This window comes from Ipomoea triloba, chromosome 11, assembly GCF_003576645.1.
Source record: "Ipomoea triloba cultivar NCNSP0323 chromosome 11, ASM357664v1".
NCBI classification, from domain to species: Eukaryota; Viridiplantae; Streptophyta; class Magnoliopsida; order Solanales; family Convolvulaceae; genus Ipomoea; species Ipomoea triloba.
Genome location: NC_044926.1, coordinates 960,753 through 982,229, shown reverse-complemented (window position 1 = coordinate 982,229; position 21,477 = coordinate 960,753). Strand labels below are relative to the sequence as shown.

General features: G+C 36.1%; 4 protein-coding genes across 9 annotated transcripts; 2 read left to right on the top strand and 2 right to left on the bottom strand.

Annotated features, from left to right (window-relative positions):
* The first annotated feature begins 759 nt into the window (after positions 1–759).
* Positions 760–5,695, top strand: LOC115997067 (cycloartenol-C-24-methyltransferase 1-like). Of its 2 annotated transcripts, none has more exons than XM_031236533.1 (14): positions 760–869; positions 1,143–1,246; positions 1,368–1,434; positions 1,693–1,766; positions 1,861–1,945; positions 2,064–2,119; positions 2,271–2,325; positions 2,414–2,461; positions 2,902–2,985; positions 3,115–3,231; positions 3,325–3,408; positions 4,238–4,360; positions 4,461–4,558; positions 5,189–5,695. In XM_031236533.1, the coding sequence occupies exons 2-14, from the start codon at positions 1,164–1,166 to the stop codon at positions 5,250–5,252; spliced, it is 1,038 nt and encodes a 345-aa protein (XP_031092393.1). In that variant the 5' UTR covers positions 760–869; positions 1,143–1,163; the 3' UTR covers positions 5,253–5,695. The 2 variants fall into 2 exon arrangements, with proteins under 2 accessions (XP_031092393.1, XP_031092394.1); XM_031236534.1 differs by having other exon boundaries at positions 771–865.
* Positions 5,696–8,797: 3,102 nt separating this feature from the next.
* On the top strand, positions 8,798–12,482 carry LOC115995625 (cycloartenol-C-24-methyltransferase 1-like). Of its 3 annotated transcripts, none has more exons than XM_031234719.1 (14): positions 8,798–8,923; positions 9,074–9,177; positions 9,385–9,451; positions 10,100–10,173; positions 10,307–10,391; positions 10,504–10,559; positions 10,685–10,739; positions 10,910–10,957; positions 11,037–11,120; positions 11,266–11,382; positions 11,475–11,558; positions 11,639–11,764; positions 11,857–11,954; positions 12,118–12,482. In XM_031234719.1, exons 2-14 carry the CDS (start codon positions 9,095–9,097, stop codon positions 12,179–12,181), a joined length of 1,041 nt encoding a protein of 346 aa, XP_031090579.1. In that variant the 5' UTR covers positions 8,798–8,923; positions 9,074–9,094; the 3' UTR covers positions 12,182–12,482. The 3 variants fall into 3 exon arrangements, with proteins under 3 accessions (XP_031090579.1, XP_031090580.1, XP_031090581.1); XM_031234720.1 differs by having other exon boundaries at positions 8,812–8,919; XM_031234721.1 differs by having other exon boundaries at positions 8,822–8,892.
* Positions 12,483–15,176: 2,694 nt separating this feature from the next.
* Positions 15,177–15,830, bottom strand: LOC115997152. Its single transcript, XM_031236658.1, has one exon. The coding sequence runs from the start codon at positions 15,689–15,691 to the stop codon at positions 15,398–15,400; it is 294 nt and encodes a 97-aa protein (XP_031092518.1). The 5' UTR covers positions 15,692–15,830; the 3' UTR covers positions 15,177–15,397.
* Positions 15,831–17,977: 2,147 nt separating this feature from the next.
* LOC115996482 (E3 ubiquitin-protein ligase makorin-like) lies at positions 17,978–21,077 on the bottom strand. Of its 3 annotated transcripts, none has more exons than XR_004093629.1 (8): positions 20,921–21,077; positions 20,200–20,287; positions 19,322–20,115; positions 19,166–19,235; positions 18,964–19,052; positions 18,816–18,883; positions 18,643–18,704; positions 17,978–18,111 (listed from the first exon to the last, which is right to left on the bottom strand). XR_004093629.1 is itself a non-coding variant. In XM_031235725.1 (7 exons), the coding sequence occupies exons 1-6, from the start codon at positions 20,929–20,931 to the stop codon at positions 18,847–18,849; spliced, it is 1,089 nt and encodes a 362-aa protein (XP_031091585.1). In that variant the 5' UTR covers positions 20,932–21,077; the 3' UTR covers positions 17,978–18,111; positions 18,816–18,846. The 3 variants fall into 3 exon arrangements, 1 of the variants encoding a protein (XP_031091585.1); XR_004093630.1 differs by having other exon boundaries at positions 18,978–19,052; XM_031235725.1 differs by lacking the exon at positions 18,643–18,704.
* Between the last annotated feature and the right edge of the window lie 400 nt (positions 21,078–21,477).

The following is a 21,477-nucleotide window of genomic DNA, read 5'->3' as shown; positions in this document are numbered from 1 at the left end:
TATTGATAAATCTCTAAATACATTAAACGTTATTTACCATTAATGGCACAACAATTTGTTGATTTCGATTAAAAGTTGTCGCTCGGGTGACCGAAAGGACTTAAAGTGGAAAAAAAATCAAAGTCAATGACTAAAAGTGGCAAACAAATTAAATTCAAGGACTAAAAGTGGAAAAATGAAAGTCGTGTACCTAAATTGACGGAAACACTAAAGTCATAGGACCAAAAGTGGAAAAAACTCTTAGGGTGCGTTTGGTTCGCACATGGGAATCGGAATCGGAATGGGTATCTAATATTTGGTAAGGGTAATGGGTTTTGGTGAAAATATTTAGCATGTTTGGTAGTTGGGTGGAATGGGAATGATTATTAATAGTTGGGGAAAAAATGATGAAGGAAGATGAAACCCTTATTTAATAAGGGTATGGGTTTTGCCATTAATGGGGTATTCCAAACCCATAGTAGCATTCACAAAACCTATCAACCAAACACTAACAATCACTTTGATACCCATACCTTATGCCTAAACACCCCAACCAAACACACCCTTAATATTTGTGTAGGCTTTTCTCTTGTTTTGGTTGATCCTGTAATTCAATTTGAGAATTCATTGGTTACTGCGGTCTCCAACCAGCCGCCAGCGGTTCAAGCCTGAACACAATCCAAACAGTGCAATGAGTGGGGCCGTACGAGAGCTGGCGCACGCACTTGTCACGTGGCAACTCTCCTTATATATTCTCTTCGCCATCTCTCCCTCTCTCCACCATCCTCCATTTATTCTCTGAGCTCTCTCTGCCACCTTCTTTGTATTTTTGTTTTTCCGTTCACTTTTGTCTCTCACACTTAGTCTAGATCCTCTCTGCCTTTCAGTATGTAAGCGGCATTGTGCTCTTTTTCTGGAAAAAAAATTGTGACTTTTATAAATAAAAAAAAACAAAAAAAAAAACAAAAAAAAAAAACAAAAAACTCCATTTAGATTCCTTAAACCTGCTAAAATGTTCGATTGAGTCTAAGATTACTTGATTAGCAAGTTAGTACAACACAAATTTGACACGTGTCTTTTTTAAGTTTTTAAGGTTCCAATTTGGCGCTTTTTTGTGTGTGTGTGAGAGTTTTGATGGGTTTTCTTGCATTGTTAAATTTCAGAAGCAGCTGGGTTTAGGAAAGATGTCGAAAGATGGAATCTTTGATCTCGCATCTGGGCTGGGTGGTAAGATTGACAAGGCGGAGGTTCTGTCTTCTGTTGACAAGTATTTCCACCTTCACTCTCTCTTCATCTGTTTCCATTTTTCGCGTGCTTATATATATATATATTCCAGAATGGCAGAAACAATTGCACGGACATTTATTCTTCTTACTGTCGATTGTCAGGTATGAGAAGTACCATGGTTACTATGGAGGCAAAGAGGAGGAGAGAAAGAAAAACTACACTGACATGGTGAGATAATTGGTTCCATGTGGTTCACTTAATTGTAGCATGTGTTCACTCTTAACTAAAAGCTGATAGTTAGATTACACACGCCCTTCACTTTTTGATGAGTTCTAACCTACATGTGGATCATAGTTTTTCTTTTGGGTGACGCCTAGATTCGGACCCATAACTTTTGACATACTGTTGGTTCTGATACCAAATTGAAGCATGTGTCTCATCTCAACTAAAGTCTAGACCGACGTTTTTTTTTTTCATGTTTTTCAGGTCAATAAATATTATGATCTTGCCACTAGTTTCTATGAATATGGCTGGGGAGAATGTTTCCACTTTGCACCAAGGTGGGTATCATGTTCTATCATATGCTTTCTCTTTTGTATATATGCATTTCGTAAACTTGTAGTATGTGTGATTCACTAAATACGTTTCTTTCAGATGGAAAGGAGAATCCCTGCAAGAGAGTATTAAGCGCCACGAGCACTTCATTGCATTACAGTTAAACTTGAAACCTGGACAGACGGTAGTACTGATATTATCAATATTATCAATTAGAAAGTGCAGCCATCATTTTATATATATATATATATTGGGTAAATATTAATTTCGCTAACATAGTGACACTGTCAATATTATTCTAGGTCTTGGACATAGGATGTGGGATTGGTGGACCATTAAGAGAAATTGCACGTTTCAGGTGAATGAGGATTATATTGTTGAATTCATCTTGTTTTGCACATTATTACCTTTTTTGGTCTTTGTTTTCGATGTGGTTCTTTATCGAGGATTTTCAGGCCGGGATGATCTGGCTTCTAGAGTCTCATGTTTATGTTGTTATTACCTTGCAGTCGTACAAAGGTCACAGGCCTCAACAACAACGAATATCAGATAAGTAGAGGAAAGGTAATTATATTTTCATGTTACCCAAAACTGATTTCTTGTGTCAATGTTTCAATTCAATTCATTGCCCACTCATGCTGGTACTCTATAGGTGTTGAACCGTGCAGCAGGATTAGAGCAAACTTGTGGCTTTGTGAAGGTTAGTAACGCAATTAATCATATCGGTTAATCTATTAATGACTTCCAAAGTGGTTGATTGGTTCTCGGTGACAATATAAGAGCATCCACACTAGGAGTTCATACACCGCTATTTACAAAATAATGCTTACATGTCAAGAGAGAAGAAGAAGAAGTGAGAGAATGTAAAATTTATTTATGCAAAACAAGAGTGAATGCAGAAAAGTGGACCCCACACAAGGATGAGGACAGCCTCACACATTGTGCGTGGCTGTCACTTATGCGCCCAGCAGCCCCCATCAGGGGAGCCTGACCCATCTGTTTTTTTGTTTTTTTTTTTTTTGTTTAATCAAATTTGTTTTATTTTTTTTTTCCTCCCCATTTTCTCTTTCTTAGTCACACCTATAAAAACTTCTAAAAAACCGCTAAAAAATTTCATTGATAAGGATGCTCTAAATGTAGGCGGACTTCATGAAAATGCCATTCCCTGACAATAGCTTTGATGCTGTATATGCGTTGCAAGCTACTTGCCATGCACCCGATATAGTACGTGTGACTCTACTATCCTCTTTCAACTCATTCCCGCATTTAATTTCGTGTTTACTTTGGATTAGTGTTTAAAGCTCTTTCAATTAGTGTTTACTCTGTTTTTAAATTGCCTTACCTTATACTAAGGTTGGATGCTACAAGGAGATATATAGAGTACTCAAACCTGGTCAGTGTTTTGTTGCTGATGAATGGTGCATCACTGATTCCTACAATCCCCACAGCTCAGAGCACCAGAAAATCAAGGTATTTATGTATCACGAGATCTATGTTGCTATATATAAATTTGTATTCGGGTTATGGATTTCTAGTTACACACAACTTTTTAATGATCCCCAGATTGAACTCGAGCTTGGTAATAGCCTCCCTGAAATAAGGCTGACCTCGCAATGCCTTGAAGCTGCCAAGAAAGTGGGATTTGAAGTGAGTGCTACATTTTTATTCTATAAGGGGCCGTTTGGTTCGGGTAATCTGAGATTACCTAGGTAATCTGAGTCTAGTAATGTTATATTACCTTGTTTGTTTCAAGTTATAAGATTACCTAGTAATGTTATATTACCTCAAAGATATGTGGCGGTAATGTTTCAGGGTAATGTGATGACCCCCGTATTTTTAGGTAATCTAAGATTACCTTGGATTATTCCAACTTTGCCCTTGTTAATTAATCCTTATATAATAATAATAATAATAATAATAATAATAATAACACAATAACAAATATAAAATAAATATATGTTTATATAATTAAATATACATGTGTGTATATTTATATATTTATTTTTTTTAATATTAACCATCAATACATTCATACATATAAATAAATAAAAATACACACAATAAAGGCACAAAAATATATATATATATATATATAAGGACATTATAGTAAATTATCCCATATAACCTAAAATATAACCTTAACCAAACAAAGTAATATTATATTCCACAATCCAAACCAAACACATCAGGTAATCTAATCTCACATTACCTTACTGGAGGTAATCCTATTACCTGGGGTAATCCAAGATTCCGTGAACCAAACGCCCCCTAAATTCATTCGACATAACTGCAGTTTCATTCGACATTATACGCTCAAATATGTGAAACTGTTATTCTGCAACCGTTTCATCTAGTTAATGAAACCGCGTCGTTTTGTGACCATAGTCCATCGTATAACGATTGTAAATTATTCTATCTAGTTTCAGAGTTGTTATAAGTTATATATATATATATATATATATATATAAATATGTAGGTTGTTTGGGAGAAGGATCTTGCAGAGGATTCACCTATCCCTTGGTATTCGTCGATGGATACAAGTTTCTCACTCAGTAGCTTCCGTCTAACAGCTGCTGGGCGTTTTATGCTCCGAAATTTGGTAATATGATAAGATCCATTAGGAAACTACTGCATCAGAAAAGATTTGCATTTGGGCTAAAATGAAATTTATTATTGACATTTTAACGCTCTTTGTCTAGGTCAAGGCACTCGAATGCGTGGGAATTGCTCCCGAAGGAAGCCAAAGGGTTTATGAGTTCTTAGCGAAATCAGGAGAAGCACTTGTTGCCGGTGGAAAGTAAGCAATCTTCAAATTCTTTGTGTTCAATTTACCACGTTATATATTACGCAAATCTGCACATTCCTTGAAAGAAAACCCCAAAAAGCGTTGAAAGTTTTGGTCAGGTAGATAGTGTTGCAAAAATTCCGCTTAGGCATGATTAATCTCAGCCTAGCATATCACCTTAAATAGTGGTATAGATGGCTGGCCGTTTAAGTCCTGACCGCCTAGGCCTCTTAGGCGCCGACTAGGTTGACCAGTTGACTGATTAACTATTGTTTTTTTTAATATGTTACTTCACTCAAAACAACATATTTTTAAGCGAAGTAATCTTAAGTTGTACAAACTCTAGATATTTTTAGGTTAATATTTAATATTTTAGTATTAACTATTAAAGTATTATATAGTTTATAATTATTAGCCTTTCAAAAATAAAAAATAAAATAAAAATACACTAGCTTAGGCGCCTATTAGTCCCCGCCTAGGTGCCGATTAATCTCCGCCTAGGCGCACATTAATTCCCGCCAGACGCCCATTAACTCTAGCTTAGACGTCGATTAATCCCGGTCTAGGCGTCCTAGGCGCTAGGTGCTCCTTGGGCGCTTCACGAGTGCTGTGATACAATTTTGCATATCTCGGTGATTGCAGGAAAGGCATCTTCACGCCAATGTACTTCTTCGTTGTACGCAAGCCCATCTCAGCGAGCGAGTAATGTGGAAGCAAGGCCTGCATAGTTGCGGGAAATCTACAAGAACCCATATCTGGATTCCTAGCTGGCTTAAGGTGCTTGTCTGCTTTGATTGTGTGTGGTTCAACTCCAGTTTTTAGCAAGTGATATTTGCTTCCTGCTTTATCTCTGTTGCAGCCCTGGGAATATTATGTAGTTTAATTTGCTCATCAGTGTACTACCTAGAATTAGTTCTTCCGCCGTTGATTGTGGCTAAGGTTGTGAATATTGTGTTGTCTGAAGATAGATTTTTAATGTGGTGCAGCCCAGAAATCAGCATTGTTAGCTGTCATGTTTTTTTTTTTTCCCTAAGAATGTTTCCAGATTGGCAAAAACTTGTGGTGGTGATCTGTGAGACGGTCTCACACAAGTGTTGCTTTTCCGAATTAGATTGTGAAATAATATGAACCACATAAATTGTCTTAAAATGTTTGGTGAAAGTTTCTATAAAGTTTAGCGTAGAAATGTGTTAGAAAACGTGGCTCTTTCTCTCTCTCGAGACAGTTTTCGTGCATCAATATATGAGAGTTTTCGGTAATTTTTAATTGTAAAAAAGTGTTTAAAACTCTAAGATTTTGTATATGAGGCACATAATGGCATAATTATTCATCTCTGTGTATTATTAAACAACTAGCTTTGAGTCTTTTACGTGCAATAATATCTTTAAGTCTGAAGAATAATTGATATGGTACCCTCTGAGTTGAATTTATCTTGGGGTACCCCTCCCTTCGATCCAAAACAAAAGAGGATCACATCTTCCCGTCGTTATATCGTGGAACATGGTCTTAAAGAAAACACCATTTCTTTAAGTGAAGAAATGATTACCGCCGTCACATCTTAACGGATCTTTATAAATGAAACTACAATTTATCTCAAATAATACTGACTCACATTTGTTTTATATTGTCAAATGAAATTGTAATTATATAAAAATGAAACTGTAGTTATGTTGAAAAGAAACTATAGTGTATATAAAAACGAACTTTATTTTTTTTTATACCATGTTAAATATAGGAAAAAAACGAAGACAAAATGAAGTCATGGACAACTATGGTTGCCTTCTCTATTTAAAAAAATAATAATTTATTATCGCTTATTTAATAACAAGCGCTTCTTCTGCCACATAAAAGACTAGTGGCGTTTACCGAAAATTAATTGATTTTTGAAATTAGATAAAAATTACTAATTGACTTATCATATAAAGTTCATTGATTTATTTGACTTCCTTTTATGGCGTACTCAGAAGACTTTGTACGACAAGTTGACCCATATGATGTTAACAAGAATCATTACATTCAGTCACAATAATGATACTTGCCACTTGATCACCCTTTTGTGGTGGAAAATAAGATTATTCTATTTATTAGAGGTTGTTTGGATGGTTATGGATGAATGCTATTCTTCAAGAAAATCCCAAAGTGAAAGATGTTGACAATTATGCAAGTAGGCAGAAAATAACATGATTCTATTAATTAGAGGTTGTTTGGATGGTTAATGACTGAATGCTACTCTTCAAGAAAATCCTAAAGGGGTTAATACCCAATATAGTCATCGACTATAGTGGTTTTACTTAATTTAGTTTTAAATGACTTTTTGTGCTCAATTTAGTCTTCGACTTTGATGATTTTACGCAATTTAGTCCTTTGTTAAAAATTATGTTAGTGGACGGTTAGAAATAGGGTCATAATGGTAATTTCTCATCTTTCATCCCATTTGCTTCTTTCCTTTATTAAGATTCACGTAGAAATGTAAATCTTTGTACCCAAATATTTATTTACTCTGTATTTATTCATTTAGGGTTGTAGTTGATTTGGTACGAAAATTTACATTTTTGCGTTGATCTTAATAAAGGGAAGAATAAGGAATCATCCCAAATGGGATGAAGGATGAGAAATTACCATTAGAACCCTATTTATAACAGTCAACTAACAGAATTTTTAACAAGATGACTAAATTGTGTAAAACCATCAAAGTCGAGGACTAAATTAAGTAGAAAAAGTCATTTAGGACTAAATTGAGTAAAACCACTATAGTCGAAGACTATATTGGGTATTAACTCAATCCTAAAGTGACAGGCGTTAGACAACTAAGCAAGAAGGGAATGAAACATTGAAAAATCATTGTTCTATTTATTAGTGTGCTTGTTTAGATGGTGAATGGAATTATTCAAGAAAATCCAAAGACAATAATGCAAGAAGGGCCACCACATTATTTTTTTTATTTAGAGAAATAAATTTTAAGGAAATAGAAATGATATTCCATACATAATGAAATACGTAAGGAATAGAACATGAATTTAATTGTAGTATATTATTTGGTTCGCTAAAAGAATATGCTTTAATTATGAATGATTGAATCTAATAATGATTTCAAACTCTAATTTGGTCTCGACAAGAATATTTCTCTTGATATATTGAAGGGTAACACTTGTGTGAGATTGTCCCACTTATCTCAATTCGTGAATTGGGTCGGATTTTTAATTAATGAGCTGAATTTTGACCTTACTAATCAAAGATCTGACCCGTCTAATAGATTTGTGAGACAATCTAACACAAGTTTTACCTATATTGAATATTTATATTACGGAGTATTTAAATACGCAATGTACGAATAATTGACTAATTTTATAAAAAGATTGAATTAAACTAACCACCTGATGGGTAAATATGCACATGTATTAGTCGGTTCGTAAATCACCTGTCCGTCGGTCACCAACCTGTCCGTCAACGGTCACCCAAACGGTCCGTCGACGGTCACCCGGTCCGTCGGCCGCATGATCGGAAGCAACACACCTTGTGGATTGGAGGCTCACGAGCGCAACAGTTGCTTGATGTGACGACCGACAACTTTTCGGGAACAAGGGATCCGTGTTTTCATCACCTCGAGTAACTCAACCACTTCGAGCAAACCGATGCGCATTTTGCGGAGTGACAGCCCATATGCCCTCCACTTGCATATCAGACACCATGTGCATAGTAAATCCACTTTGTATAAATAGGGGTCATTCCCCTCACTGGAAAGAAGAACTCATCAGTACTACACTAATACACTTGCGATTTGCCGATTGTCTTTATCCTGCTTACTCTTTATCACTGTTCGTCACCCGTAGAGCGATATAGCTTCGAACCGCTCAGTCGTTGACCGGTAGACCGACCGTCTGACCGGCCGAGCGACATTCTTCACTACACGTAACACACGTATCCGTAGCGTAATCGTAGACCCCGTTTACATTTACGCTATCACCACCAATACCAAACCAAACCAAACAAATACAGTAATTACTTAAAAACTCTAAAAATATACACCGTGGCATCATGGACCAGATCGACCGAAATGATTGGTCGGGCCATCCCACGTGGACACGTATTATGGGACCCACAACAGTCCAACACACTCCGACAAGCGGCACAAGCCTGAACACAATCCAAACAGTACAAGGAGTGGGTCCCGCACGAGAGCTGGCGCACGCACTTGTCACGTGGCAACTCTCCCTATATTCCCTTCACCTCCTCCACTTATTCTCTGAGCTCTCTGCCGCCTTCTTTGTATTTTTATTTTTTTTTCCGTTCAACTTTTGTTCTCTCACACTCTCAGTCTGATCTAATCTCTCTCGAACTCTCAAAGGGTATCTCTAGATCCTCTCTGCCTTTCAGTATGTAAGCGGCATTGTGCTCTTTTTCTGGAAAAATTGCGGCTTTTTTGCTCTTTTTTGCAGAATCTGATCTGATTTTCTGCATCATTCATGTGCCCCGATCTTTTTTTGTGTGTGAATTTTGATGGGTTTTTCTTGCATTGTTAAATCTCAGAAGCAGGTGGGTTTAGGAGAGATGTCGAAAGCTGGAGTCTTTGATCTCGCATCTGGGGTTGGCGGTAAGATCGAGAAGAACGAGGTTCTGTCTTCTGTTGACAAGTATTTTCCCCTCCCTTCATTCTCTCGTCTATCTGTTTTCATCTTTCTAGTGGTTATATATATATTCCAGAATGGCAGAAATCATTTGTGAATTTTGTGTCAGCATACAATTGCATGCTGACAGACATTTATTCTTATTGTTACTGTTGATTGCCGGGAATGTGTTATTCAGTTTTGATTTGTAATTGGTTTGGTTGAACGAATCAGGTATGAGAAGTACCATGGTTACTATGGAGGGGAAGAGGAGGAGAGAAAGAGTAACTACACTGACATGGTGAGACAATTGGTTCTGTTGATTCTGCTGTGTTTAGACTTTAGAGTGTGATGTTAGATCGTAAATTCTTCGAAAAAGATGTGAACTTTATAGCCCTGATTGGGATTAGATTCGTACCGGCCTTGAACCTCTCCTCAGAAGTGTATTTTCATGCTTTTGGAAGTTCACTTAAGTTAGTGAATTTAGATTGAATTTGATGTTTTGGGAATTGGATTGTTATTTGATATATGTTATGCAAGGTCTCGAGTTTGAACCATGTGAGTTTTTTGAGAGCTTTACCAATTAGAGTACGGCAACAGCTTGACTCTGAAACGAGTTAAAGACTATTATCCACGAAGAATGGATGAGTTAGGGGAATTTGTAGTTGTATGTGCAGAGGACTGAAGCAGGCAGTGAAGTTTTTACCATCTATATTACATAAAAGTAACAGTGAGAGTAAAATCGGTTTGATACGTGGATGAGTTAGGGAAATCTATAGTTGTTGACAAACTTTTATGCAGAGAGAGACTAAAGTAGGAAATTGCTGCGTTTTGTTTTTATTCTTTATTTTATGTGTTTCTGAGTACATAATTCCATCTGTCTTTGAGGTAACAGTGACGTGACCATTAAGGATCATATACACTGTATGACGTTTTTTCCCGTTTTCAGGTCAATAAATACTATGATCTTGTCACTAGTTTCTATGAATATGGCTGGGGAGAATGTTTCCACTTTGCACCAAGGTGGGCATCGTGTTCTATCATATGCTTTCTCTTACTGTCTCGTCAACGTCCTTATCTTTTGTATTTATGCATTTCGTAAACTTCTAGTATGTGTGATTCACTAAATATGTTGCTTTGTGCTCTTTTCCTTCAGATGGAAAGGAGAATCCCTTCAAGAGAGTATTAAGCGCCACGAACACTTCCTTGCATTACATTTAAACTTGAAACCTGGACAGACGGTAGTACTGATTTATCAATTAGAAAGTGCAGCCATCATTTTACGTTTTTATTTTTTCTAAATATTAATTTCGCTAACATAGTGACACTGTCAATATCATTCTATAACTATAGGTCTTGGACGTAGGATGTGGGATTGGTGGGCCATTAAGAGAAATTGCACGTTTCAGGTGAATGAGGATTGCTGAGTTCATCTTGTTTTGCACATTATTACTTTTTTTGGTCTTTGTTTTCGATGTGGTTCTTTATCGAGGATTTTCAAGGATGATCTCATGTTTATGTTGTTACCTTGCAGTCTTACAAAGGTCACGGGCCTCAACAACAACGAATATCAGATAACTAGAGGAAAGGTAATTATATAGTACATATTTTCGTCTAATCTTGTAGTATCTGACTTGTAGAGTTGTAGGAAAGAAGTATGATAATATTAAATTATTAATATAGCTCGTGATGCATGTTACCCAAAACTGATTTCTTGTCTCGATGTTTCATTGCCCGCTGACGCTGGTACTCTCTATAGGTGTTGAACCGTGCAGCAGGATTAGAGCAAACTTGTGGCTTTGTGAAGGTTAGTAACGCAATTAATCATATAGGTTAATCTGTTAACGACTTCCAAAGTGGTTGATTGGTTCTCGGTGAATATGCAGGCAGACTTCATGAAAATGCCATTCCCCGACAATAACTTTGATGCTGTATATGCGATTGAAGCTACTTGCCATGCACCCGATGCAGTATGTGACTCTACTGTCCTCTTTCGATATAATTTCCACCTATTCCCACATCTCGTGTTTATTTGGGATTAGGGTTTTAAGCTCTTTCAATTAGTGTACTATTGTTACGGTGCTCTGATTTTAACTTGCCTTACATTATACTAAGGTTGGATGCTACAAGGAGGTATATAGAGTACTCAAACCAGGTCAGTGTTTTGCTGCTTATGAGTGGTGCATGACTGATTCCTACAATCCCGATAGCTCAGAGCACAAGAAAATCAAGGTATTTATGTATCACGAGATTAGTAATATGTTGGTACAGATTTGTATTCGGGTTATGGATTTCTAGTTAAACAACTTTTTAACGATCACCAGTCAGAAATCGAGCTTGGTAATGGCCTCCCTGAAATAAGGATGACTACACAATGCCTTGAAGCTGCCAAGAAAGCGGGATTTGAAGTGAGTGCTAAATTTTTATTCTATAAATTCTGCTATCTAGTTTCGGAGTTGTTATAACAGGGATGTATCTATCTATGTAGGTTGTTTGGGAGAAGGATCTTGCAGAGGATTCACCTATCCCTTGGTATTTGCCTTTGGATACAAGTCACTTCTCGCTCAGTAGCTTCCGTCTAACAGCCGTTGGGCGTCTTGTGACCCGAAATTTGGTATGATAAGATCCATTAGGAAACTGCATCAAGAAAAGATTTGGATTTGCGCTAAAATGAAAATTATTGACTTTTTAACGCGCTTTGTCTAGGTCAAGGCACTCGAATACGTGGGAATTGCTCCTAAAGGAAGCCAACGGGTTCAAGATTTCTTAGAGAAAGCAGCCGAAGGACTTGTTGCCGGTGGAAAGTAAGCAATCTTCAACTTCTTTCGGTTTAATTTACCACGTTATAAATTACGCAAATCTGCATTCCTTGAACGAAAACCCCAAAACGATAAACAAACTTCCATTTCGTTAACTGTGGACTTCATGAGTGATGTGATACAATTTTGCATATCTCGGTGATTGCAGGAAAGGCATCTTCACGCCAATGTACTTCTTCGTGGTACGCAAGCCTATCTCAGCGAGTGAGTAATGTGGAAGCGAGGCGTGCATAGTTGCGGGAAATCTACAAGAAGCGATATCTGGATTCCTAGCTGGCTTAAGTTGCTTGTCTGTTTTGATTGTGGTTCAACTCCAGTTTTTAGCAAGTGATATTTTCTTCCTGCTTTATCTCTGTTGCAGCCCTGGGAACATTATGTAGTTTGGTCATCAGTGTACTCCACCTAGAATTAGTTCTTCCGCCGTTGATTGTGGCTAAGATTTTGAACATTGTGTTGTCTAAAGATTAGATTTTTAATGTGGTACAGCCCAGAAATCAGCATTGTTAGCTGTCATGTTTTTGTTTTTGTTTTTGTTTTTTTTTTTTTCTAAGAATGTTTCTAGATTGGCAAAAATTTGTCTGCCCGTGAGACGGGTCGGGTCAAAATCAAATGTTTGGGTCTTGTTATAACAAAAAGACTGTTTGGGTCTTTTGAAATGAATTGAATCAAGCCCAACATAAGTGGGTAAGGCCAATTACTCCAATTACAATTTTAGTTATTGGACCAAATGCATACTTTGGTCTAAATTGTTAAGTTGACTTTATAAGAACTTTCCTTCTCCTGTTGGGTCACCTATATTGATGCGGTGGGAAGTTGGCTAATCAAATTCAAGATCTTGGAATCTATTTTCTTGTCAGATTAAAATATTAAAGACAACATCTAAATTCTAAAATATGATCAAGTAGATAAAGCATAAATTTCGTACATAAATATTATAAATTTAATTATTGTCAATGTTTATTTGATTGAATTTGTTGCACAGAATTTTATCAATTTTTCAGTTAAATCTATTGCACAAGATATTATCAACACTCTCTTAATCGAGTTTATTGTATATAAATATATAATCTTTCTAGTATACTTCGCAAGTTAAGACTCCGAGTTTCTGCGCCTGATCCAAAAAATATTAAAGATAATAATAATAAGGGCTGTCCTCTGAGCATTATTCCTTTCCCGTGACATTATTATATTTCTGCTATGAATCTTACGTTATCGCAAACCAATACTGGTCGGCGTCCTCTCAATTACATATCTTTAATATTCTTTGTATTTTGCCTTTTAAAATGATTCCTTTCTTTTTACTTTTTTTTTTAATATAATAATTGAAATCATTCCTAGCGTGAACTCTTAGTTTTGGAGCTAAAAAGTCTAACAACTTACGATTACAACGATATATAAATGAAAATGTTTAATTTATAATTTCAAACCATAAAATAGTTATTATTACAACAATATATAAATGATGAACCATGTAAAAACTAGTCTAATAGTGTGAATTATGAATTATAAAAAATTAAAAAATACACACATATGTAAAACTATATAAGCAAAATAATTAACCGATTAGTTAATTTGATTAATTGATATTTTTAAACTGAGTTAACTATTTTTTTTTTTTTTGCAACCAAACTGAATTAACTATTAATCAAAAATTTTAAAAATCATTAATCGTTAATCAAGTTGAAATATATTTTGGTTAAAAAATAATTATTTAAAATTTATTGATCGATTCACTCAATCTTCATCCATTTGTGCACACCGTAGTGTGGAGCAAATGGTCTCGAGAGTAGTTCATGTTCCATTATATTTGAATGTATTTGTAACATAATTTTATTTATTTTTTAATCTTCCTAGTCCCTTCATTCCATTCAAAAAGTAGGAAACAAAATAAATTACATGGGCCACTTGTGTAGGGATGGCAATTTCAATCCGCCCCGCGGATAGTCACCCGAATCCACCCCGCATGGATCGGGTTTTTTGGGTGATAGTGGGTGGTGGGTCGGGGGTGGATCTTTAAAATGTAAACTCGCGGTGGGTCGGGTTGGATTCGGGTTTTATGTTCAAAACCCGCATAGCACCCCACCCGACCCACCATGTGTGTATACATATATATATAATAGTAAAATAAGTAGTATTAGTATATGGTTAATTATAAAAGTTTCAATAATTTTGGGTAACTTTTTAGTATTTTTATATCTAAACTACTAAATTTATTTTTTTAAATTAACAATTTAGTTATTATATTATAATATTTCTATTATTTTATGTTTTAGTATAACTAATGAATTTTATTATTTAATTATGTCTAAGTAATTTTGATACTCCGTATTATTTTTTGAAAAAAATAATAAATTGATAAGTGGTGGGTACCCGTAGTGGGCACCTGCACCCGGTGGGGGTAGGGATGGATTCTAAAAAAGTCCACCCGATGCGGGTTGGGGGTGGGGGTGGGTGGAAAAAATGAAAGGTGGGTCGGGTGATAGATGTAGCCCTCCCCGACCCACACCCGACCCATTGACATCCCTACACTTGTGGAAAAAGTCTAATTACGAAAGGACATCATTGCTCCAATTTCCACAAAAATTTAAGAACAATTATTATTTTATCATATTCAACAAAACCTTTAATAAGTCAAAAGTCAGCAACTTTGGGTGGAATAAATATGCGATATTCGAATATACTTAGTAATAACTTGTTTTATCGTCCCAAAATTAAAGAAGACTAAATATATTCATCAATTTTTTTAAATTATCAAATACAAAAAAGAACTAATTATATATATATATGGTCAAACAAGATGAATGGAAGGCTGTGATTGAAGACCAATAGGTTCCTGAATTCCTGAAAATCCTGCCAATTAAGATTTGCCAGACTGGCATAGGTACAGCTGTCGGTGCTAGCCGCGGCGCGTGGACCCTTATTGCCTTAAACTACACCTACTAATGAACTGGTAAACTTTATTGCATTGAACTATTGACCCATATTACATATAAATAAAACTATACAAAATTTGGAGAATATTTTTAAAGCTTGATATTAAAATTTAATAATAATACTCATATATTCAGTTCATTTTTCTTTTAATTAATAAATTTGATGGAAATATATATATATATATATATATATATATATCAAAAATATCATTTATGCCATTAGATCAAAATAAAGAATGCAGTCTCGAAAAGGATGACCTGAGAGAATGAATAATTCAATCTTTGCCAAACACTTTTTCGATTGTATAATTTTTCATATAACATCGAATAGTGATTACGAGTCTTTTCTTGTTACAAAAATAAAAGAATGAAAATAAATATTGACTCAAAGAATATATTGATAAAATTTTTGAATAATCGAACGACTCAAAATTAAGGATAAAAAAAGACAGCAATTGTCAGCAGTTTAAATCTCTCCGGGAGAACGAATGGTCATTAAACAACGGTATAAAGAATGAAATCAGCAGAGTCAATCCCGGCGGCGCCGCTCTTGGGGAACGCCGGCGGAGCCGCGGACGCATCCCCGGCGGCGGCGGCGTGGCTGTTGCACGAAACTCCGTCGAAGCGGTGGTGGTTGAGGCCAAACACGTTGTAGTGATGGTGGTCGTCGTGGAGGCGACTCTCCTCTTCGTGCTTAGGCGGAGGAGGGTGGTAATACATCCTCGACGTCTGCGGGCAATGGGAGTTGAACCTCGCCGCGATTCTAACGCCGGTGTCCAGTATCCCCATGGTCGCCGGAGCTCCGGGAATATTTTCTCGAACAAAAGAAAGAAAAGAAAGAAAAATAAAAAGCCGATGTTAGAGGAAGACTTCTCGAACGTCGGAGCCCATAAAACAGGAGAGAGAATGAATGACTGCGCTGAACTAAAGAGGCGATGGAGTCATTTATAGGTTTAACGCTGTAGTGGTTGGGAACTTGGCGTTGAGGTTAGGTTTCCGTGACATTTCCCTAACACGTTTTTGTGAATTTTGTTAATTTTCTCAAGGGCTAAAGTGTAAATAAGTTCAAAAAGTGGTCGAGTGAGTCAAACTGTTCTCATATTAGTTCTAGTGTAATTTATTCTTTATTTTTGGGTATCACTTGTCTGAGATCGTCTTACATGTTTCAGTTCGTGAGATTGGTTAGATCTTTGCTCGATGGGTTGAGTCTTTGATTAATGAATCGGGCCGTTAATATAATTAGTTAAAGATTCGACCTATTTTACGAATTGAAATCCGTGAGTCAGTCTCACACAGGTTAATTTTTTTTTTCTTCATGTGTAGCTTAAGAGTTATTAGTGTACTATTTTATAAATTATGTTTAAGTAGTGCACACTCTTAGATGATAGTTCCAAATTTCTAGACTAAAGAGGTTTTCAATGAAAATAATTGTACTTATTCGTGGGTCATGTTTTAAAAAAAAAAAGTGTAATTGGCTCCCACTATTTGTTTAATAATTGTTGTTTTTGGCAAGGATCATGTGTTTATTTACGGAGTATTTATTTATTCATATTATGATTTATGACTCTTGTATCTAAGTAACTATAGTAGATTTGAACTTACACCATAGTTTTTGGGTTTATAGCATAATAAATAAATATTCGAGCCTAAAAGACAAATCAAGATTAACATTTGATTAGATCTCTTTTTATTTCGTGTGAGAAACATACTAAGAAATGGTCATTAGCTGGTAAAAGATACAATTATACGAAATAATTATTTTCAATATTTGAATTATCTTTTACCCTTGTTATATTCTTATTCAATCAATTAGTTTTAGCTAGGAAGTCCAACATTTTACACGGATAATGTTATATTCTCAATCTTAATTTCAACATCTTCACGATTCACGGTGTAAGTAGTAAACGTAAAATTGAACAACATTATTCATTTTTGTATAAAGATAGGATCTCCCATCTCCGAGATAATTAATCAAATTGTCAAAAAATTGGTATCATTAGACCTAGTATTAATCCAAACAACATAGGAATCATGAGTTTTTCTTGTGTCTTTGACTAGTCTTTCTAAACCAGCGGACCACCATGTAAATCATTAATAAATGCCCAGCAATAGCGTCCAATTTGCACCAATGCTCTCCGTTGACATCGTAACAACTTGTATGGCTCTCCAGAAGCAGAAAAGAAATTTCCAATATTTTTGCTGATCACATTTGGTCGGTAAAAGAAAACAGTTGACCCAAAAGGAGGGCAAATTATTGTGTTGAACACAACAAAATGTATATTATTTTTAATAATGTATTTTTCCTGAATATAATATACATTTTTAATATACTAAAAATAAATTATTTGTGTAATGAATGTACATTATTTAATAGTATGATCTAAGACAGCTGTGTACATCATAGTTCACACAATAATCAATCTTTGCTAAACACTCTCTCAATTAAGTTTGTTGCACATGATCTTCTTTGTTCAATTTATCTCTTTTGTATAATTTTGACCTATTATACAATAGGAGGGATTACCTAGTATACACCGTAGAGTAGTGGATGCGGTTTCTCTTGTCATCCCAAAAAAGAGTTAAAAAAAAATCTTTTGATCCCCACTATTATACCTCTTTCAAATTTGATCCCAACTATTAAGTTTTTTCATATTTGGTGCATGATTATCAAATTCTTGCTACATTTGATCATTGCATAAATTTTTTGGCAAATCTTATTTGTTTTTCATCAATACTAACTCCAATATCATTGTATTCATCTCCCTCACACACACAAAGAAAAAGAAGAAACTCTCCAATGATAATGAAACCTGAGAGACAGATCAAGAAAATTTCTATAATTAAATCTTCATCTCTAATATGAGATTGAATGATTTGCCAAATTTTACATGGTAAAAAAAAAAAAAAAGAAGAAAAAATATATCATATAATGGGCTTCAAGTGGTGGAAGCACAGGTAGGGCAATATTACAAGCAAATAGTACAAGTACAACATTATTTACCCATTCACAACAAACACCATCAGACCAGACACTGCTAACCAAAATTCATATTTTGATGCTAACCAAAATTCATATTTTGATTTACATTTCTCTGTATGGCCACACTCACACAGTTTGTTTAGGATTCTTGAAGGATTACCACATGTTTAGCACAGTGTCTGCACCTTGAATCCAGATAACCGAAGCCCGTTCTGCACACAGCATTTTACTGTATTGACAAGGAAACACAAAGAAAACGGTTTCAAGAACAGGCTTTGAAACAACAGCCCACAGTTATCATTAGCTCATTAGCTCCTTCACGAGATATATTTACAAGATCAGTGTAGTGCTTGATGTTTAGCTAAGTGACAATGCAAAACCAAATGAGTTTAATGGTTCCCGGGAATGTTTGGAAGCTATTCAGTCTATTCCTCAACAGAAGAATTCTGCACAGTATCTTTTTGGTCCTTTTAAATTCACGAGTTTTATTGAAACAGGATGCTGGCAGTAGCCAATGACCTTGTGATCTAGTGGCACGAAGTGGCTCTCCCAAATGGGAGATCATGGGTTCGAGGTCGAGCCCCAGTAGGGCAGTATTGACTCTTTGTGCTTCAGTAGGTTGAGATAGTAGTTATGAACAGATACTACAATGTAACAGAGTCAGTAGTACTTTTGTAAAAATTGCTGTAATGTTAATGCTTTAATTGGTTATATGTTTGTGTTTGCGTAAGAAAAGGGATGAGAAATGAGGATCTCTCACCTTACAAATCCCAGTAACGTCTAATTCCTATATGGTACAATTTAGCCGTTTGAGACATGTATCTGTTACCAAATCCAACAGTTATGGTGCTGAAATCATGTCAATGCCTCAATGGTACATTCATCGAAACATTCAGTTAAAATTTATGAATTGCAGTCGAGCAAGAAATATACCTGAAACCACAAGAGCGTTGACTATGTTTCTTCACCTCATTTGCAAATTGCTAAGCAAATCTGAGAGCCTGAAACAGTGTAAATGAAGAGAAATCAGAGGCGAACCAGACAAGATTCCGAAAAAGAGATAGAAGGAAACTGAAGAAACCTAATATTTTTTACAATGATTGTAGTTCCATCATCATAACCAAGTTGGCGTAGAACCACTTCCTCCAAACGACCATCACGGTATGCGTGCTGTAAAATAATAACAACCATGCCATCGTATTAATTGGGCTTACAGCTAATAAATTCAAATAAGAGAGCCTCGGAAATTTTTTAGGCACAATAATGAAAATATAAACAGTCACCTTATAGAAACAACTACTCCCAAATGGGCAAGTCCCGCTCCCAAAGTCGAAGTGCTTGCAATCAATAGATCTAGAAAAAGAAAAGGATTTAGCAGCGAGTATCATTTAAGTCCCACACCCCAACCAAACACACTCACACACCCAAAGGCAAAATACCTGAGTTTTGTTTTATAGCTGGCAATAATTTCTTGTTTTTCTTCTTTTGTGGAGTACCAAATCACACTAGGAATGACAAAATATGAAAGCTTTCGGCATATGGGGCAGGCTCTCAATGCAGAATTTACATCAAATCCTGACGATGGAGAACTACTACGCCAATTCCTGATGCAGGAAATGCAAAAAGGATGATCACACTCCGACAATATTCCGAATTTGCGTTCAGCTGCTGTTGGTTTCGAGAGAACACGTTCAAGGCAAACGCTGCAGTCTATTTCTTGACTATGTTTTAATGCTTCGAGGTGCTTTTGCAGTTTCTCACATTTTTTTATATGCTCCTCTCTCTCCTGAGGCCTGAAAGGATGCAAGCAATGCTTCCCACAAGAGGAGCATAAATCCCCGTGAATGTGAGGACATTTTTCCCCTCGTGGACAATTACCAGCAGCTGCAAAAGAGCAGATTGATTGATCGGCTGCATTTTGACTCTTTAGCTTCACATTTTTTTCATCATCCCGTGAATCTTGAGGCCCTATCTTCTGATTCCATCCCGGTTTTTTGGGATAGTGATCACGTTTGCTACAATTCAAATGTTCTGTGGTTGTCCCTGTCCCGAGACCTACACCACCCACTACAGTTTCATAATTTGCAGGTGTAGGATCAGAGCTCGACAGCAAATGTTGGCGAGCAAGCACCGAAGAAGATGGTGCAGAAGACTGCAACTGCGAAATTCTAACATGTTCATATCTGCACCTGCTCCCATATACACAAATTCCCTTCTGATAGAAGGTGCATATCTACAGCAAACCAGTTACTAAAATTAGCATATCGAAAAATTAATTAATAGCTTGATTAAGAACAAAGTAACTCAAACCCCTTACATTATTTGGAGGGTCTTGCCAATCATGCGAAAACTCACAATGTTCCCCTTTCAGACAGGTCCGACGAGCAAAAAACTTGCAAAGAACCCTGAAGAAATTAGACACAGAAGCTTAGAAGCAAAACCATCCCACATGCTTCAGCAGAAAGATTCCTTCAAAGTTCAAACAACCATTTTTAAGGTGCTATAATCTTTCCTTTTAATGAGTCACAGCCCATCAAAATAGCAGCTTAACCTTCAAAAAAACCTATTGATTCTCTCTCACCCCTACCAAAATAAACATTCTAAATTCCAAATTCCTCCCCACTGGCAGAGGCTATCAGGCTAAACAGAAACTACACTTTCCAGTCTCCCCTCAAGGAGTTTGCTGAAAACACAATTATGGAAAAAGCATCTTACAAGCAAAGAGTAAATAAGGCACATTTCAGGCTTGTAAACCATTCAACCAAAACCAATATTTTCTGCAAAAAAAAGTTACAAAAAATGGCATTTCCTTGACACCCACCATTTCTCAAACGATCATATGCCCATTAAACCAAAACCCAATACCCAAAAAATAAAAAATAAAAACTAAAAAAAATACCCAATTTAAATTCAAACATCCATGACATTCCAATAACATGAAAAAGGCGTGATTTTTTTTCCCGCGGATAATCAAATTTCAGAAGACTGATCAACATTCAATTGGAAAATACGGAGCAAGAAAAACAAAATACCCTTACCTTTTCGACATGGCTACGATGTTGAGTAAACAATCGGAAGAATCCCACCAATGCAGATGGAATTGAAGTTCTTGAGCAGAAAGGAGCAGAGAAAAAGCGAAATCCCCGCTGCATCGCGCCCACGAGGAGGCGAGAGGCGAGCAAGCGTTGGAGCTTTTTGGCGGTTCTTACCGCTGAGGTCATTCAATTCATTCATCGCATAATTATGCTCATTGTTGATTGTTAATTGTTAACGTTAACTACGGAGCACACAAATATTTTCACGTAAATTCGGGACGATCTTAGAAATAGAAGAAAATATTGGGGTGAAACTGAAAGGTAAATATTAATTGGGCCTGTAAATTTTGGTGAAAACTGAGAAGAAACTTGAAGTCCATTCAAATACGGCCCATTCTAGAAGTTGTAACGTTATGTGGGCCTAAGTATGGGCTGGCTTAACTTACCAATAGTAATATCATGGACACGAGTCCACCTTACAAGGTGGACCTCGTCACAATTTACGCAATGAATATTCACAATTTAAATTGTTAGCATTCAGTATGTAAGTTGTGTATGAT

Bases quoted from the DNA above. Each gene is read 5' to 3' on its own strand.
- LOC115997067 (XM_031236533.1), top strand. From the start codon at position 1,164: ATGTCGAAAGATGGAATCTTTGATCTCGCATCTGGGCTGGGTGGTAAG. The intron at 2,326-2,413 runs GTAATTATATTT...GGTACTCTATAG, and splicing joins ATCAGATAAGTAGAGGAAAG to GTGTTGAACCGTGCAGCAGG. The intron at 2,986-3,114 runs GTACGTGTGACT...CCTTATACTAAG, and splicing joins CTTGCCATGCACCCGATATA to GTTGGATGCTACAAGGAGAT.
- LOC115995625 (XM_031234719.1), top strand. From the start codon at position 9,095: ATGTCGAAAGCTGGAGTCTTTGATCTCGCATCTGGGGTTGGCGGTAAG. The intron at 10,958-11,036 runs GTTAGTAACGCA...GTGAATATGCAG, and splicing joins AAACTTGTGGCTTTGTGAAG to GCAGACTTCATGAAAATGCC. The intron at 11,559-11,638 runs GTGAGTGCTAAA...CTATCTATGTAG, and splicing joins CCAAGAAAGCGGGATTTGAA to GTTGTTTGGGAGAAGGATCT.
- LOC115997152 (XM_031236658.1), bottom strand. From the start codon at position 15,691: ATGGGGATACTGGACACCGGCGTTAGAATCGCGGCGAGGTTCAACTCC.
- LOC115996482 (XM_031235725.1), bottom strand. The intron at 20,116-20,199 runs GTAAGGGGTTTG...GGTTTGCTGTAG, and splicing joins GGCAAGACCCTCCAAATAAT to ATATGCACCTTCTATCAGAA. The intron at 18,884-18,963 runs GTTTCTTCAGTT...ACACTGTTTCAG, and splicing joins ATCATTGTAAAAAATATTAG to GCTCTCAGATTTGCTTAGCA.